Genomic DNA, 17,399 nt, shown 5'->3' on the forward strand with positions numbered 1-17,399 from the left:
ATGATTAGCAGAAGCAGAAGTCATGTCTCACTCTCGTATCTGGGAGGTACTTAATGAACAATTGCTGTGCCCATATCTTCTACATGTGTTCAGTCCTAAGGCCACAGGATCATGGCAGTTCTGTCAATGACTATTGCAGAAGTGAGCTACAGATCCACTGCTCACATCCAAGATTTTATTTACCAATGAGGCAGGGTTCACAAAATCATGTATAGGCATATGTAACTCCAGGCAATTCAGCAAAGAGGGCATCAACACCGATTCTCAATCAATGCATGGGAAGGCATACTCTGCGACAAATACGGTCATACATGCTACCACATAAGGTAACTGGGGAGCACCTCTGGACTTTCTCACTAATGTAAAAATCTACTTTCCTGGAGGCTGTGCCACTGCAGTAACAAAAGCAAATGTGGTTCCTGCATGATGGCGCATCAGCACACTTGGGGATGGGGGGGCACACCTTGGTCTGCTAAATCTACAGACCTCAATCCCCTACTTTTGGTTATGGTGACACTTGAAGGAAGGCATTGATCTACACCACAACAATCAATGATGAGCAGACACTAAAGGGTTGCATCTTCAATGTGTGCCAGCAGATAAAACAATCGTGTGTACTTCAAAGGGTATATAATTCCTTATCCCAGAGGGCAGAAGGGGCACCGTCACAAGTGGGACACTTCCTGTAAACGTGCAGAAAGTATGCATTTCCAGACCTGTGTTTATTACACTTCTTTTTCTTGTTTCCATGAGTACTACCACCTCTCAAAGTACTCGACACTTTTTTTGAACATGCTGTGCGTATGTGTCTATATATAATTTAGCTTCTGCATTTCCCTTCTCATGCTTTCTAACTCCCCTCCCACATCACATTCAGTCTTCTATGTTCCACAATCTGATTCATAAAATGGTACCCTTTCATTGGGTACTCTTTTTATCATTGTTACCTCCCTGTTGGCAATCCCTGTAGATCTGAAAACTAGACTTATCCCCATCTTTTACCCATGGAGAAATCATAATGATTTTTACATGACATTTTCAGGCCAAATGTCCTGTGAATAAACATAGTTTTCAATGTGGTGGTTTCCACTGCCTTCTGCATCCTCCTGCCATAGATCATTGCTGATCCTTCTTCCTTTTAGGGGCGGTTTCCCACCCCAAGGACATAGGAGTGGCTTTAAACTCTTTCTGCACCTCTGCTCTCTTTAACAATTATATTGTCAGACTGAAAGTGACCCCTGTTAACACATATTCAATACTCAAGCAGTGGCTAGGATCGAAACCATAATGTTTTGATAACTAATCAAACATAATACTCCTAGACCAGAATGAAACACACTGTGAAATGCAAGTTGTCAAGCATAGTGTAACACACACTACTATTTTCATACAGAAAAGTCAATTGTATAACACAGAATGAAGTCTAATGATGAAATGAAGATCACATAACTTTACTTCTGGTATTTCACACAGTAGTCTTAGAAAGACAATTATTTTTGTTTTCGGATAGTTACTTTTAAGTACAGGGAAATATATCAGTAAGTCACAACATTGATTTTTTTTTGTTCTATAATATTGATATTTTGTTTCTCTGCAGCATCAAAGTTGGTCTTTAAGACCTTGAATAGATCATTCAAAGGCCTCTTGGTATGACAAATGTTTTGCATGTGAATGGCTCCTACTGCTGTTTCTGGGGTGAGCAATTTATAGTTTTTCATTCAATTCTAAGCATTTGAGGTTACATACTTTCCTTGTGAGTATGACAAAATGAGTGTGGTGAGATGAAAAAATGCATTTCAACTATTTTATATAAAAGCACAACATTAATAAACTATTTATACAGCAGCTACCAACACCATGGCCACAAAAATGCTAAATTTGACAGCTATTATTACAGAAGTTTCAACCCACTGAAAACAAGTGATTAACATAACATTGATACAATTTCCTTAAGGATCATGTTTTTGAAATAATGCATGCTACCTCCAGAAAGTACGTCACAGTGCACATCTGACTGTTGTGCGCTATCTTCTCAGCAGAAGCCATTACTTATGTCTGTTGGTGCTTAGCGTTCATCGAAACACTTTTTGGATGTTGTGATGTGTGTGTTGAGCAATATTTTTTCCCACTTACTAAGATCAGGTGAGTAGGCAAAACATTACATATCATTTTGATCCTTTTCACTATTTATAAATCCCCTCTTTTGTTTCAATATTTTCCACATTTGTCCTCTACATTATTCAATTGTTTTGTCACAAAAATACAGAAATAGCATCCAGGAAAGGAAGAATTAATGCCATATTTCATTTTTGTTAAATGTGCTAAAAATATCTGATGATGCAGATACTTCTCTGTTCGTAATGTTGGGAATCCGCATAGAACTGACAGAATACATCAAATACGACAAAACAATATACCTTGCTTCAAATGGTAAACAGTGTTTTCCCAATACTTTTATTGTTACATTTATGTCCAAATTTCGGATTTTTTTTTACAAGATATACTACATATCATGCAGCTGTATGAGGCGGAAGAGCACTATATACATCATACCTGGAAAGCATATTATGACCTTAACATATCAGCTTTGGGATTTATGCCGTGTTCAAGAAACCACATGGACACTGAGTAATATATTTTAATGAAATAACATACAGTGGCCAATCATTTCTAAGACATATCATTCATATGGTTTACATGACAGTTTCATCAACTTCTTGATTATGCACACTGTACAAATAATTTCTGTAAAACAGTAATCAAGTGTCTGCACCAACAAAAGTTTCAAAAATTCTATTTAATAGTAAAAATATCTGAAAAGGGTATATATATATATATATTTTTGTGTCAGACACCATGCATGGCTGCCAGTACTGACAGTGAAAACATCCGATTTCTATCTCTGGAGCTTTCCTTATTCTTACTTATTCTGTTTTTATTACATTACAGCTGCAATTCAGATTATAAAACTCACAGGCCAATAAGTTATTATCCAATGGAACTAATTTGTACTAGTGTATTATATACATAACTGAAAAGTCCTGCTAGTTCCATCAGATAAAACAGGAGTGAAAGCTATTAAACTGTTCTGCTCTCACAATATTACACCTTTTTTCAGTCCTTAACATTGTATTTCCAGCTTTAACACTGTATTTTCAAGTTCCTTAAAGACAATTTGCATGTATTAGAGACGAGCACAGTTTCTGATTAACAAGAAATGAGTGGCACTGCAGTTCGTAAAAGTTTGTACAACTTGTGTACTGCATAAGACCATTTCAATTGGAATCTCTCAAAAGTGTTTTCAGAATATCTTAACATACTTCAGATTTTTACATGTTTTAGTTATGACTAATGGGTTTGCAAAGAGTGACTGCATGGTGACAAGTGCTAAAAAGTGCACAACAATGGTTAACAGTATTTGTACTGAATTATGACAGTGATCTCTCTCCTTTCACATGGCCTACATTTCCTGCTGTGTCTTGACATGCAAACTGAATGGCGACTTTGGTTAATTCCATAATATGGCATGCTTCAGTGGCAAATATCTTCACATTGTCATTGAATCCAAGTTGCACTTTTGCATGGAAGAGAAGTTAAGAATAATTACACAAGTTGTGGAAAGCATGTCACGCCATTTATTTGTGCCACTGGACTCAAAACTTTGATAAGAGAAGGCACCTATGATGCTCTTTAAAGCTGTCCCATCTCATCTGTATCCCTCTTCATTTGTTCTATCCCACTAATCCGTTCACACAGAGCTACTCTCACGGTATTTGCCTACCTCAACAAAGATGAGGCCACTATCCGTAATTACTTGAAAATCCTAACTGTCATTGAATGTTGCTCTTTGGAGGTCATATGATGTTCATTTATACTCACTACTTGCATCACAATATATTTATGTTTGCATAAATGTTGCAGTAAACTCTCGAATTCATTTCTGCAGAGATTAAACCACAATGGAATGCAGAGCTACAAATGTAGTACAGAGCAATGTATCATTATGAACAACTTCCATCAAATTTCTCAACGTGTTGGGATATTAGCGTGCAATCGATTTCGTACCAACCACTGAGAAACTTAGTGACCTGGTTTAAAAAACCAATGTTCACTGGTGGCGCCATTCAAAATATTTACACTGTTTATTTTAATTATAATTGTAAACACTAACATGTTGAATGTACAATGTTACTATTTACTTCGTAATCAAGGCGTAAGAATATTAACGCAAATACTTTGTCATTAAAAATTTGCAGAATCTGAAATTCAAAACAGTGATTTTTAAGTTGTGCACTGGAACGACTGTGTGGGTCCAACTCTTTCACCATCAAAATCTTACCGATATGTTTAGAAAATTTCTAAATAGTAGGAAAGGAGAAATTCCAAATGTATCACAGTAACAAATTATTTAGAAGATGATAAAATAATTTTAAATGGACAGGAACTGAAAAGCAGTTTTGAGTTCTGTCAAAATACTGTTGTACAAACATTCTTGGCAACATCCCTGTTCCACTTCACTGCTCAGTACCATGAAAATCTACAAATTCTAGCAACAAAACTAATGGACAGCCATTACAGAATGACATTTTAATGGGAATATTTGAATGAAAACCCTCTCTATACATTTCTCAAACAGATAATTGCATCACACTGAGTGCATAAAGATCTTATAAGGAAAAACAGCAATAACCTAATACAAAGTCTTGTTCAAAGACCAATTACGAAAAACCTATATGCTTTGTGAGTGGCTTTCAAAACATGCAACATAGTTGAATTACACACACACACACACACACACACTGGTTGAGTCAGTGTAACAGCAAATATTAGTCTCAATAAAATTGTTTTTACAGCAGCTACACACACATAGCACCACAACAAACACCGATTTCTGTACATCTTTAATCCCAAAACAATGTTCACAGATTCTGGTGAAGTGTAAAAGTGAACTGAAAACATCCACAGATGTGGATCAGTTATGAGTGGATATCAACTGGAAGAAGGCTATGGAATGAAATAAATGGCATTCCCAAACACAGCTTTCAAATTCTATAGTTATGTCAGATAATATTTAGAAACTGGCGATTACTTTTGAATTACAACTTTTTTCTTTTTACAATAAACTAAAATCAAGCTTTTGCTTTGTTCTGTAATTTCTACAAGCTTAGTAACAGCAGTTAAAATAAACAAACTTCACTATGGTAACATTTGGTAATTATTGTGCTGGAAGAAGTAGAAGTAGTAAATTGACAATATACCAGGATTTCAAAAAGTTGAGCAAAGCCAGAAAACAGAGAGTAAATTAACATAGATGAAAGCCTAGTACTGATACTTTGATATAATTTTCATGTTGTGGACATAAATGTGAGCATGAAAGCTTCTTATATCCACATTAGTCTGAGCAATAAAACTATCTCATTCCTAGTATTGCTGTGAACAATCGTGGTGTTAATTACAAAGTACACACCTGTAGTGCATAGAGAACTATCATTTATTTGGTGCCATGGTTATAGACCATGTAATTTTGAAGACAAAAGGAGTACTTCTTAATAAGTTGTACTGAGCATGTGCAAATGTCACTGGAAAGAATTGTACATCTGTTTATTTGAAAAATAAGGAATGCAAAAAGAGGAGGGGGAATGAGAAGGAATGTTACAATTCTTCTGTAAAAAGGTAACATGCATGGCAACAGAAGTAATTACATGAAAACTGCACCTGAACTCCAAAGTTTTAATCTTCTTGAGTATCTCCCCCTGTGTCTGCAAGTATGTGCTTGGAGTGCAGTATGAAAATCATAACAATGGTAAGTGAACTGTAAGACAGCAGCAAGTGGAAAAGCATTTTTAAGACTCTGAAATAAAATACAGACCAATAACAGCAAAGGAGGTTAACTATAACCACTGTATAGCCCTATATTATTAACAGATATATTGTATGTTAATTGCAGCAATCTTCAAATTATCTGTTTACCAGAGCTCTCGACGAACTTCCACTGGCTTTTGTCAAGCAATATTCTTAAGTGAAAGGAATGTTTTCTTATGAAATAAATGATCAGGTTATGAGGCAATATCATTATACAACTCAAGTGTTTCAACTTTAATAATGTCTAACAAATGATAAATAGGCAACTACTGGAAATATGCATACTATGGAAACAGTTATGTGAAAGTGGATGTGGGGGGACTAGTCTCTTCAAACTAGGATCTTAAAGAAAGAAAGAGAGGAAAAAAACTGGTGGAGGAAGGTCAGGAGGAATTAGTATTCATTGACAACTAATAATGTGATTATTTCCATTACAGCAAGCATCAGTTCAGATTAGACCTAGAATACTTATACAGTCAGTTTTTATTATTATTATTATTATTATTTAATTTTATGAGTTGGTCACTGTCCATATACGTTTGTAAGTGCAGACTTCAGAACATATATATTTCACAGTGTTGCCACAAAAATACAAGAACTAAACCGATAAATTTATCATGCAAAATAACACATAACAGATCAAAGCCAATCAAATATAATCTTCGTTGACCATACTGGAGTCTGTAACTACTGAAGTGACATATATAACAAAAACTTTCATAGTGTATCAAATGTGCAGCATTACAGAACTGAGGAACAATAATACTCTGAATATGCAAATGCTTTTCTTCAAGAAATCTAAGGGACTTAGGCAGTGACTTGTCTTTTTTTAAAAAAAAATCTTCAAAAATAAGCCTTACTATAAATATCAAAATCAAGAATAAGGAAAATACACAATTAAATTTTAATATAGCATCCAAACCTTTAGATTACGAAATTTTTAATCCAAAAGTTTGTGTCATTCTTTTCTGATGAGAGAATCCAATGAAATGACCTGTGCCCAAAAACTGTACACACAATCTGCAGGCCTTCACCACCATACACCATTCTATACGCACAACACTTTATGGCACTAGAAACAGATAAATTAAAAACTTCTGCAGTTATAAAGTGGACTCGTGGAAAGAATAAATTTGCACGTTATGACTGGTTTCTAACTTACAACTTTTATCCTCCTCTTGCACGAATAGTAGTTCATACGAGTCTAGCACTTCCGTGTGCATAGCTATACACCTTGACAGAACATATGTAGTCCACTACCAGTTCGAATATTACTCTCAGATTTAAAATAAAAAAAAAAATTAAATTAAAAAAAATCAATAGATGGAACATCAAAAAACACACCAAAAAGAACTATTACAAGTTACACAGAACATGTTTCATTCAAAAAGCACAATAACACATACACAGTCTATTTACAAGTCTTATAGCACATCAAGTAAGCAAAGTCACATTGGCAGATATTAAAAAAAGTTTATTAGTCTATATCCCTAAAGGATCTAAAGCCTCCTGCATCAGTATGCTACATCAATAACGAATTCTTAATGGGTTTCAGCACTAAGACATTTAAAAATTGATGCTGTACATATCCTCAATGTGCTATCCGAGTCACTGGACTATGTAAATATGGTAGAGAGAATTGAATTATAGGAATTATTTTATGTCCAACTATCATAACAGTGAAATAAAGTGAACAGAAATGTGACATTAATCAAGTGAAAAAAGAAAACATTATAAAAAATGGCCATAATAGTATTCAAAAATATGTAGTTACTGTTGTTTTATTTGATTCCATTCAATACTATCAAGCACAAATCTTACAAAGTCCCTAACAAAAGTTACATATCAATTATCTCAACACACATATGTATATATTTACACACTTCCACACAATTCATTTCAAACATCATACATACAAGTACACATTCAAACAACACATTCATACAACAAATGGAACACATCTTCAACAAATCCTCTTGGACAAAAGAATAAACAAACGCACCCAGTTTGTAGCTGCACATGCACATAGATAACATAACATTAAGTATAAAATGAGATTCTTACACAAATTTTAAATTTGTCTTGTCACATCACTGGGATCTGGCACGTTATATACATAGGCCTTTGCAAAACAACAGACATCTTACCGAGCACAGTGGCACACTTGAGATGACATAACTCATTTTATGAAAGTTTTGTCTTTATTATCTCAGGTGCTGCACTGAAGTGTAAAGTAACCATCTCTGATCATTAAACCGGTAATGAGGAGCCAGTGGCCTGTATTACATACACCACAGACAAATTAAGTATTTCAGTTAACCATAAGTGTGTGGGACTCCATTGGTGCTGCAGAATCATACAATGTGTCGGTATCTTGCGTTGGTTCCCCTTGCAACTGACACTGATTAGTTAATGTTCCTGCACCACAGTCACAGAAAAACCTGAAATCACAATGAATGACAAATTAAAACATTACAAAAAATATATAACTTAAGATTTTCCTTTTACACAAAGGAGACAAGTAGACAAACAAAGGATACATTATTACACAAAAAAGTCTGCATAATAAACTGAAAATCCTACAACTGTGGATATATAGGCATTACAGAGAGTAAATTACACTCAGGTGCTTAGTTTTTTTTACAAAATCCAGTTTAATATAAAAGAAAATGCTAAGAAGTTATCTGCTTACAAAAGTGAGGTAAAGCACATTCTTAAATCGTACCTTTGGTTAAGGGACATGGCACTACCAAGTTGAGAATAGCTGTGCTCTTATAAACATGCCCTTCCTAATATTACCTCTGAATATGAATCATGTTTTACAACTTTAGTTATATGGACTACTTTTATTCCCAGCACAAGAAACATTATACACAATAGCATTTGCGATATTAATAGCTTCTGTATTAGCAGGCTCATTTAACACACAACATAATTAAGAGACAACAAGTTGTGTGACATGAGACAACATTACCACATCTGAAAACATGACTGTGAGTGATTGCTTCTGGTGTATTACTCAAGTAGTACTGCTGTGCTCCTGCTATATTACTCCTGTAATAAGACTAACTTGTCATAAGTGGTTATTTATGTACTGGTGCCAAAACTGTGCCTTTTTTGTGGAATTATGGATGGGAATTGACAAAAGTTAGAATTAGAATATGGATATATATATTAAGGAGTTATTAATAACCTAAGTCAAATGCATAGAAGATGTTTTTGAAAAGATCATATGGTAAATTCTCCACATTTTTAAGAACCGAATGAATGGGAAAAAGTCATCCAAAATTTTAAAACCACATTTTTTTGCTCGAGAAGATTTACACAAACATAACAAACAATATTTATAAAGCAGTACATAGTTCATTTATATTTTATCCTTCATGTCCGATTTTCATTCTAAATGCCAAACAACATGTAAACTTATTTTTCTTCTGCAAAGGAGTGGACTTTTAGAATGTCGAAACAATTTTGATAAGGAAATAATTAAGTATTCTGTTTTTCAGTTATTCACACTGTACTGTATGTAAAACACAAATAATTTTTTATTTTCAAATATTTGGCCTCTTGTGAGAAAACACACTATTAACCTTTGCGCAGAAAATCTGAACTTCAGTAAGGCGAGCTTTGGTTAAGACATTAAAGACAATGCCACCATTCTGTGCATATGCAAATTCAGCACATTGAGGATTTTAGTATGTTATACTCTGCACAACTGACTTATCACTGATGTAACCAATTCACTTATGGTGTGGTTGGCAGCCGATTTACAGACTGGCATGCAACACTCACCCCCCACCCCCTGTCTGCTAGTAGAAGATTTACAGAAGATAGTCTCTTATGTAAAACTAGCTCAAGCAGAAAGAAGACAGTGTTTTTAATGCTACTTCAAGTACCCTGTAGCGAAACATACATATTGTTACTTTTATCACAGATAGCAACTATCGTGGGAAGAGGGAGGAATGCAAGATACTGGTATTGCATTCCAATAACCAATATACGAGCTCTACTCCAAAGTATTGTATCCTCCTCGTGCATTTACTTTTTGATAAACCTTCACTTCTACAAACGTTTTCACAATACTTCTCTACCTACCCTTAAAATGGTTCCACCCAAGTTTCCTACCCTTACAACTCCTATTACCTTATAAGCCCCAACTTACTGTCTTTACTCTGTCATGTTTTGAATTACACTAATACCAATTTTTGTGACAATGATAAGGACAAAAGTAGATGACTCATTCTCTCACACATGTTCCACATATTTCATATACATCTACATCATACTCTGCAAGCCACCTTAATGGTGTGTGGTGGAGGGTACTTTTTGCACCACTAACTGAGCCCTCTAACCCTGTTCCACTAGCGAACAGCAAGTTGGTTGCCGTTAAGTCTCTGTACTGGCTCTAATTTTTCGAATTTTCTCCTTGTGGTCATTACACGTGACGAATGTGGGGGAGGGGGGGGGGGGAAGTAATAAGTTATCTCCAGAATGAGATTTTCACTCTGCAGCAGAGTGTGTGCTGATATGAAACTTCTGGCAGATTAAAGCTGTGTGCCGGACCGATACTCGAACTCAGGACCTTTGCCTTTCTCGGGCAAGTGCTCTACCAACTGAGCTACCCAAGCACGACTCACGCCCCGTTCTCACAGCTTTACTTCTGCCAGTACATCTCCTACCTTCCAAACTTTACAGAAGCTCTCCTGCAAACCTTGCAGAACTAGCACTCCTGAAAGAAAGGATATTGCACAGACATGGCTTAGCCACAGCCTGAGGGGTTGCAACCAAGACATGGATAGCCCTAGACCTAACAAGCTGCTGTTACAGAGAGTCTGTGCATGAGCTGGAGTATGCGTCTGTCTTGCTGTCTTGCCACTGCAGAAGTCTTTGAAGAGAAATACCACTTTAAAGGGATGTTATAAGAGGAACTGTTTGCCCCCCCCCCCCCCCCCTCCTCTTAATTCCTGGAAGTAGTTGGATCTTTCTGGCCGCAGTTTGAGTTTTAAAAAAATATTCTGTACATTCAATTTCATCTCACAGGTGATATGGAACCCTGTAAATGTTTTGCTGCCATCAGCAGAAAATGATCATTTAGAGTAGAGTATAACCCCGCTTTTACATTCCCTGAATTAACGTTTTCCACCGTTTATGACATTTTTTGTTGCTCCCTTCAAATTTCCTATGTACACAATGTTAATTCACACCTGTTTTTAAGTTAACATATCAGTAATTTTCCTGCAATTTACATATTATGAAACAATGTTCGCAGGAAAAAAAAAGTGTGACTGACATAAAATGATGCATGCACAGCATTCACCTTCGAGTAGTGTTTACATATGTTATACGTTTAACCTTCGTGACACCAGGGTGCTCCACTCAGTAAATCTGAAGTCGGAAAAAGATGTGATTTGTATCCTGCCATTGCCAACCACAGCTTGGCGTGATGGCTGATGGGAGTAAATGTTTCAATAGAAGACGGAAGAACGCACAACTACTGAGGTACATTCATTTGTTTCGAGTTGATAACTTCATCTTGTCACTACGGTGTGCTACAATAAGTAGTACCCTTTTGTATCCACATTGTTTCAGCGTTAACTTCACCCTATGATAATGATCACATACAGAGGATGTACATTTTCCAATATTTGTAACTTGCTAAATACGGTAGTTTCCTTTATGGTTCGTATACTCACTGTACAATGTTGTTTGCTATGTAAGGTTGGCAACGCAACAAGCCTGTTCCTACAACCGAAGTGAGTTGATTCAGTCGACACAGCTACTCTCGAGAACTGCCGTGCAAAGAGTTTTTATTTGTTACTTTGTTTGTGTGTACCTCATAGCGTATTTGTAGCCTTGTGTGAAGTGATCAAAGTATGTTGTTTGTTGTTGCTTTCACATTGTTGTTTTCTGTTGCAGTGTAGGATGGAAAACGCCATATTACCAAAAGAGACAGGAAAACCCTTTCTATGGAAGAAAAAAGTCGAAATTCTGGAAAGAATTGATGCTCATGGAACATGTGTTGCATTAGCATAGAGTTTAGGAATACCGGTATCTACATTGAACACTATCATGAAAAATAGAGACTATTTTGGAAAGTGTAAGTAACAGTGGGCCAAATTCCAAAAAAAATGAAATATGTTAGCTATTCGAAATACACAGAACTGGAAGAAATTACGAGGAGCTGGTTTCAGGCAGCACATGCATTGAGTATTCCAATAAATGGTGTGATGTTGCATGAAAAGGTGCTGAAAGTCGTCAATGTACTTGGGATCGAGGACATAACAGCATCAAATGGGTGGATACGTAAATTCAAGGAGCGGTACAATGTAGTGTACAAAACAGTATGTGGCAAAGAAAACAGTGTGGACATAAAATCTGTTACGGAATGGCAGAGTGGCAGGTTACAAGACCTCCTGAAACAGTATAAACCGAAGGATATCTTCAATAGTGACAAAACAGGTCTCTTTTACAGCCTTTAAAGGCGAAAACTGCCATGGCGATAAACAATAAAGTTCGCCTGACAGTAATGTTAGGCACAAATGCAGACTGTTCCCAAAAAGTAAACTGTTTGTGATTGGTAAATCTAAAAAAACCATCATATTTTAAAAACATAAAAACACTACGACACTACCAATGATCTACAGTACCAAGAAAAAGTGTGGATGATGTCTGAATTATTTGAGAAACAACTACATTGGAAGGAACATCAGCGTTGGCCGTATTTTGTTGCTTTGTTGTCAGCAAAATCGATTTTCAGTCACTTTGTGACCATCCTCACTGCTATAATATACAATTAAAATTGGTAGGCACTGGTATCAAGCTATAACCACAAGCTTAGAGCGATCACATAATTTGATTTTGTGGTTATAGCTTGATACCATTGCCTACCAATTTTAATTGTCTATTGTAGCAGTGAGGATGGTCACTAAGTGACTGAAAATCTATTTTGCTGACAACAAAGCAACAAAACATGGCCAATGCTGATGTTCCTTTCAATTCTATCCACTATTTGGTCTTGGTGCACACAACAATCCACAGAGTCACCAATCAACAACTACACTGTCTTGATTCAAGAATGGGTACTGACAACAGAAAAATTCTTCTTTTTGTGGATTGTTGCCCTGCACATCCAAGAAATATAAGCCTACGTAATGTGCAATTAGAGTTTCTGCCACAAAACTGCACAAGCAAATTACAGCCTTTGGATTTAGGTGTGTCAGCCATGCCTTCAAAATACTATAGGAAGACGATTGTGCAGAAGGCATTAACTTACATGGAAGTTGGGAATGACCCAGCCTCCTTTAAAGTGTCAATTTTATATGCTTTGCATTATATTGAGAAGGCATGGACGGAAGTTATTGTTGCCACCATCTTCAATTGCTTCTGAAAAGCAGGATTCATCAAAGCCGACAACGGAAATGGATCTGATGCACCAGACGTGAGTGTCAGTGACAACGGTGAAAAACTGCTTGCTTCATCATAGGAAAAGCTGCAGCTTCAGCATCTGGTTCATGATTTCTTACTCATTGACATCAATGTTGTCACTATGGAAAGTGTTTCTGTTGACGTTATCGATTTTCACACACAAGAAAACGCAGAAAGTGACAGTGATCAAGACAATGAGGTTCCCTCGTTTGCAATTGTTAATGTAGCAGTGGAAACCACTGAAAAATATATTTCAGCTGCAGACGTCAATGACAAATTTTTTCACTGTGTTTATGAACTCTAAAACTACACTGAAAAAATTCATCAGACAAAATTAAAACAATCCACAATTTTTTTTTACCAGAAAGTAGTAACAACTGTACTCATTTGTTAATGGCATGTTTATAGACCAGCCAAATTAAAGGTCATTTTAATGTTTTGTAAATGTGTTCATAAAATGCTTAAGTGTAGTATAGTTTCCTTCCCTGTTATTTTGGCTGTGGATGCAGACTGATCTCTATCACAACCCCTATGTGTACGTTGATTTGAAAGTGTCAGTTTAGCTGAGAGCTGACTAAGTCAGTGAGTGTGAAATAAAGGCTGCAGTGATAGATTGATCTGTAGTGTAGTGCCATATTTAACTTAATTTATATTTCACACACCTTTATACAAAATCAAAAACAGCAAGATAAATGGCCGGTACTGTATACATCTGCTGACATCACTTTCGCAGGAAAGTTACACTAAAAATGATGCAGTTTAGAGAGATTTTTGATGCAGTATACACTCGACATGCACTTTTCATAGGCACCAAATATAAATACTAAAACTGCCAACTGCATCACTTTAGCTTCGCAAACACACAAATAAACATGGCAGCTGCATGGTTTGTGTTATTTTTAATGCAATTTGTTGTGCTAAACTGTCGGTGAATGTCATGTCACCTGCTAAACATCGCACTAAATTCAGATAACCTTTAATAAAAATAAACATTCCCTGATGAGTATTTTTTGCCTATTATCTACAGATATCATACAAAACTACAAAAATGGAAAGGGGGCCCCATATACAATGAGTAAAACAAAGTCATTTCCACAGTTTAGCCATTTTTTAAGTCCCTTGAAAAAAGTGTAAAAGCAGGGTTATGATGTGTAAATAGTACTTAAACTTCTGGGTTAACATTTAAAAAGTGAAGACAGACTTGGGAATGACAAAAGGTTTGATATTGTAGACTGCCAATCCACTAACGGAAAAGAACAAAGGAAAAGCAGTGTACTGGTTCAATAGAAGTGGTAATAAATACCTACGTGCAAATACTGCCTGAAAGAAATTTCACTTTTCCCATTCTGAATGTAGGTTTTATAATAACAAATATGAAACTGCAGGACATTGTAGGGGTTGATCAGATATTACAACAAGAAATGCAAATACTTTGATTTTTTTTCTCAGCCCAGACACAATTCATTTAGTGCAAGCAATACCATCTTGCATGACTGGTCTGAAGATATTGGTAATGACACAGGTGCAGAAGAATTCATAGTTCCTCACTGTTGGATTAGTCACTTAAAAAAAAAAAAAAAAAAAAAAAATCACATACAACCGTGTAAGATAAATAACAGGTTTGAAAACTGAAAGCTTGGATTACAAACAAAGCATAAGGGTGTAGGATTTAATTAACTTTTTGTTTACAACACAGATCAGTGCAAATTTTAAGAAGAAATACATGCTAATAGGATGCTTTCATTCAAGGGAGAAAAACAGAGATAACTAGGCAGTCCATATCTGCAATCAAACATACATACATAATGAAAACCAATATTCAGTCTATATTGTTCACTGTTACTTATGCTGAATATTTGTCTCAAGAATTGGCAAGAAATTTTGGAGCCTGTGTGAAAAGACCAACGTTCTACACAAACAATCTTTTATTAGAATCACTAATGCCTGAAAAAAAATGGGAAACGAAAATAATGCAATTATTACATTTTCATGCTTTTTCTCCATTTTGTGGGAACAAAATTTGTCTCCTAGATTCTTGGAATGGTCACAAGCATCCTGAATCATTAACCATGTTTTGAGCTCACCCTGACAAATAAAGTAGATATACTTCAGTTTTCACCTAGTAATACAAATGAGCATTAGTTATTAGAGAATTTTACAGAATAGTAACAGAGACAATAATTATCGAAATATCACAATAATTTCCAGTCTACGCACATGAAAATGTTCTGAAGTTGCACTCAGTAGTACACTACCAGTTTTCCTCTACTTGGTTTCATAACCTTATTTAATATGCTTAGTACTCCTCAAAATATACAGATATAAGATCCAGTCCCCTTCTAACTCCAGACAGTTTTGTCCAAAAAATGTGTAAGTGTGTCTGCAACTGTCAAATGTCAACCATATGTTCATGGTACACAAAAAATATGTAGAACACTGCACCAGCATTTCACATTTTTGCAATAGTTACAAGGAATGAAACTGATGTTGATAAGTCGGAAACCTTGTATTTATTTCCACATACTCCTTACCAATTTGGAAGGAATGTTATGTATAAATTATAAGGTGTATTTCTCTACGAATATTTAATTCATCTTATGATCACTTTCAACTGATGATCCAGTGCTTGCCTTGCAAGCTAATGGAAACTGTGGCTAAAGAGTGACACATTGTGCAACAACCGAGGGCTGTATACCAGGCAGTTTCAAGATCTGCAATAATGACACATTTTATACTGTAATCTCCAGTTCATGTTGCCACCTGAAATTCAGCACACGGCTTTTCACTGATGCTAACTACGAGTGGCGGAGGGGGGACATTCATGGCAAATTTTCAAGTTCTAACATGACAAGCCTAGCCACCATTCCTTCAAAATAGCTGGCTCAAAAAAAGGATCCTTCTGAAAGCTAACAAAATTTCTAATCTTGTTCATGTGACTGTAAAAAAACTGGACAACTTTACTATGAGATGAGTAGTTGCTTTATTTTTACTACTATATTATTTATGTTTAAAATTATCTATCCCATGAGAAATGAGCATCCAATAATTTCCTACAACTTCTATCTGGAACACAGCCTTTCAAAAATAAAATTAACTGTCTAATAATATCATTGTTCATGGGACTTTACACCGCTACCTTCCTCTCCTCCACTTTCAAATGCCTACGGTACATGAAAAATTTAATGACAGCTGCCAACAAACAACTGGACGCTGCAACCTATTACACAAGTGTTACATTAACAATGCTATTTAACAAAATTACCCACAATTTTTTTTTTATAAATTTAAAAATGTTCCCAATCCATCTGCTTACATGTAGCACCACTGCTACTATTTTTCTATTTTAATTGTTTTAGTACAATCAGTAACACATCACACTGCTGAAGTGAGCATTGATAGTGTGAGTAGTGCAGTGTCAGTGCATGTATATAGGTCAGATGACATTAGTACTAACACACAATTATTTAATGTTTGTCGTACTGTATAGATCTTTGCAATGTGACTCATTCCATCTTTGTACAAAGTGATCAACGAAATATATATAACAACAATAAATTTCAAATACCATAATGGAAGAATTCCACTTAATCACGTCCTACATATGTTTAACAATGGTCCTAAGCAAATTGTGTATGATGGAAATAGCTTACACATGCAGACAAATGTTTGCTTACCTGTCATGCCTTATGAATTCCACATCATGACCTGCATGGCAAGTTTTAATACAGTTCACGCAAATTGCATTGCGATCCGTGGTGTTGCAAGTCTGGCAGCGATAGAAATCATGCATAGGAAATGAAGTGTAACTTGATATTTTGTATAAGCACTGGCCATTAGCTACAGCCTTTTCTACAGCGTCCTGGTTGCTAAATATTCTGTTACCTGTTGAAACAAAATCACAATTTTTGAAATGTAAAACAATCGGAGCTAAAAAGGCAATTCTTTGGTATGACTGTAAAGTAAAGTATTTTCATCACAAATTTGGAACAATCATCCCAGAAATAAAGTCAACAGTTTGGATGGATATATTTCATGCATTCACTAGCTTTCTAACCAATTTTTGACAAAATTGTCACACAGCACACACAACCTAACCAAAATTACACACACCA

General features: G+C 35.7%; 1 protein-coding gene across 3 annotated transcripts in view; it reads right to left on the reverse strand.

The window, feature by feature from the left end:
* Positions 1 to 2,433: 2,433 nt before the first annotated feature.
* LOC126268189 (F-box only protein 11) overlaps positions 2,434 to 17,399 on the reverse strand; it is a 53,939-nt gene continuing 38,973 nt past the window's right edge. For all 3 annotated transcript variants that reach the window (XM_049973796.1, XM_049973797.1, XM_049973795.1), the window contains exons 10-11: positions 16,962 to 17,169; positions 2,434 to 8,303 (exon numbers count right to left, since the gene is read on the reverse strand). In XM_049973796.1, coding sequence (XP_049829753.1) covers positions 8,174 to 8,303; positions 16,962 to 17,169 — 338 coding nt within the window. In that variant the 3' untranslated portion in view covers positions 2,434 to 8,173. The remainder of the gene's footprint in view (positions 8,304 to 16,961; positions 17,170 to 17,399) is intronic.

Source organism: Schistocerca gregaria, chromosome 4, assembly GCF_023897955.1.
Source record: "Schistocerca gregaria isolate iqSchGreg1 chromosome 4, iqSchGreg1.2, whole genome shotgun sequence".
Classification (NCBI taxonomy): Eukaryota; Metazoa; Arthropoda; class Insecta; order Orthoptera; family Acrididae; genus Schistocerca; species Schistocerca gregaria.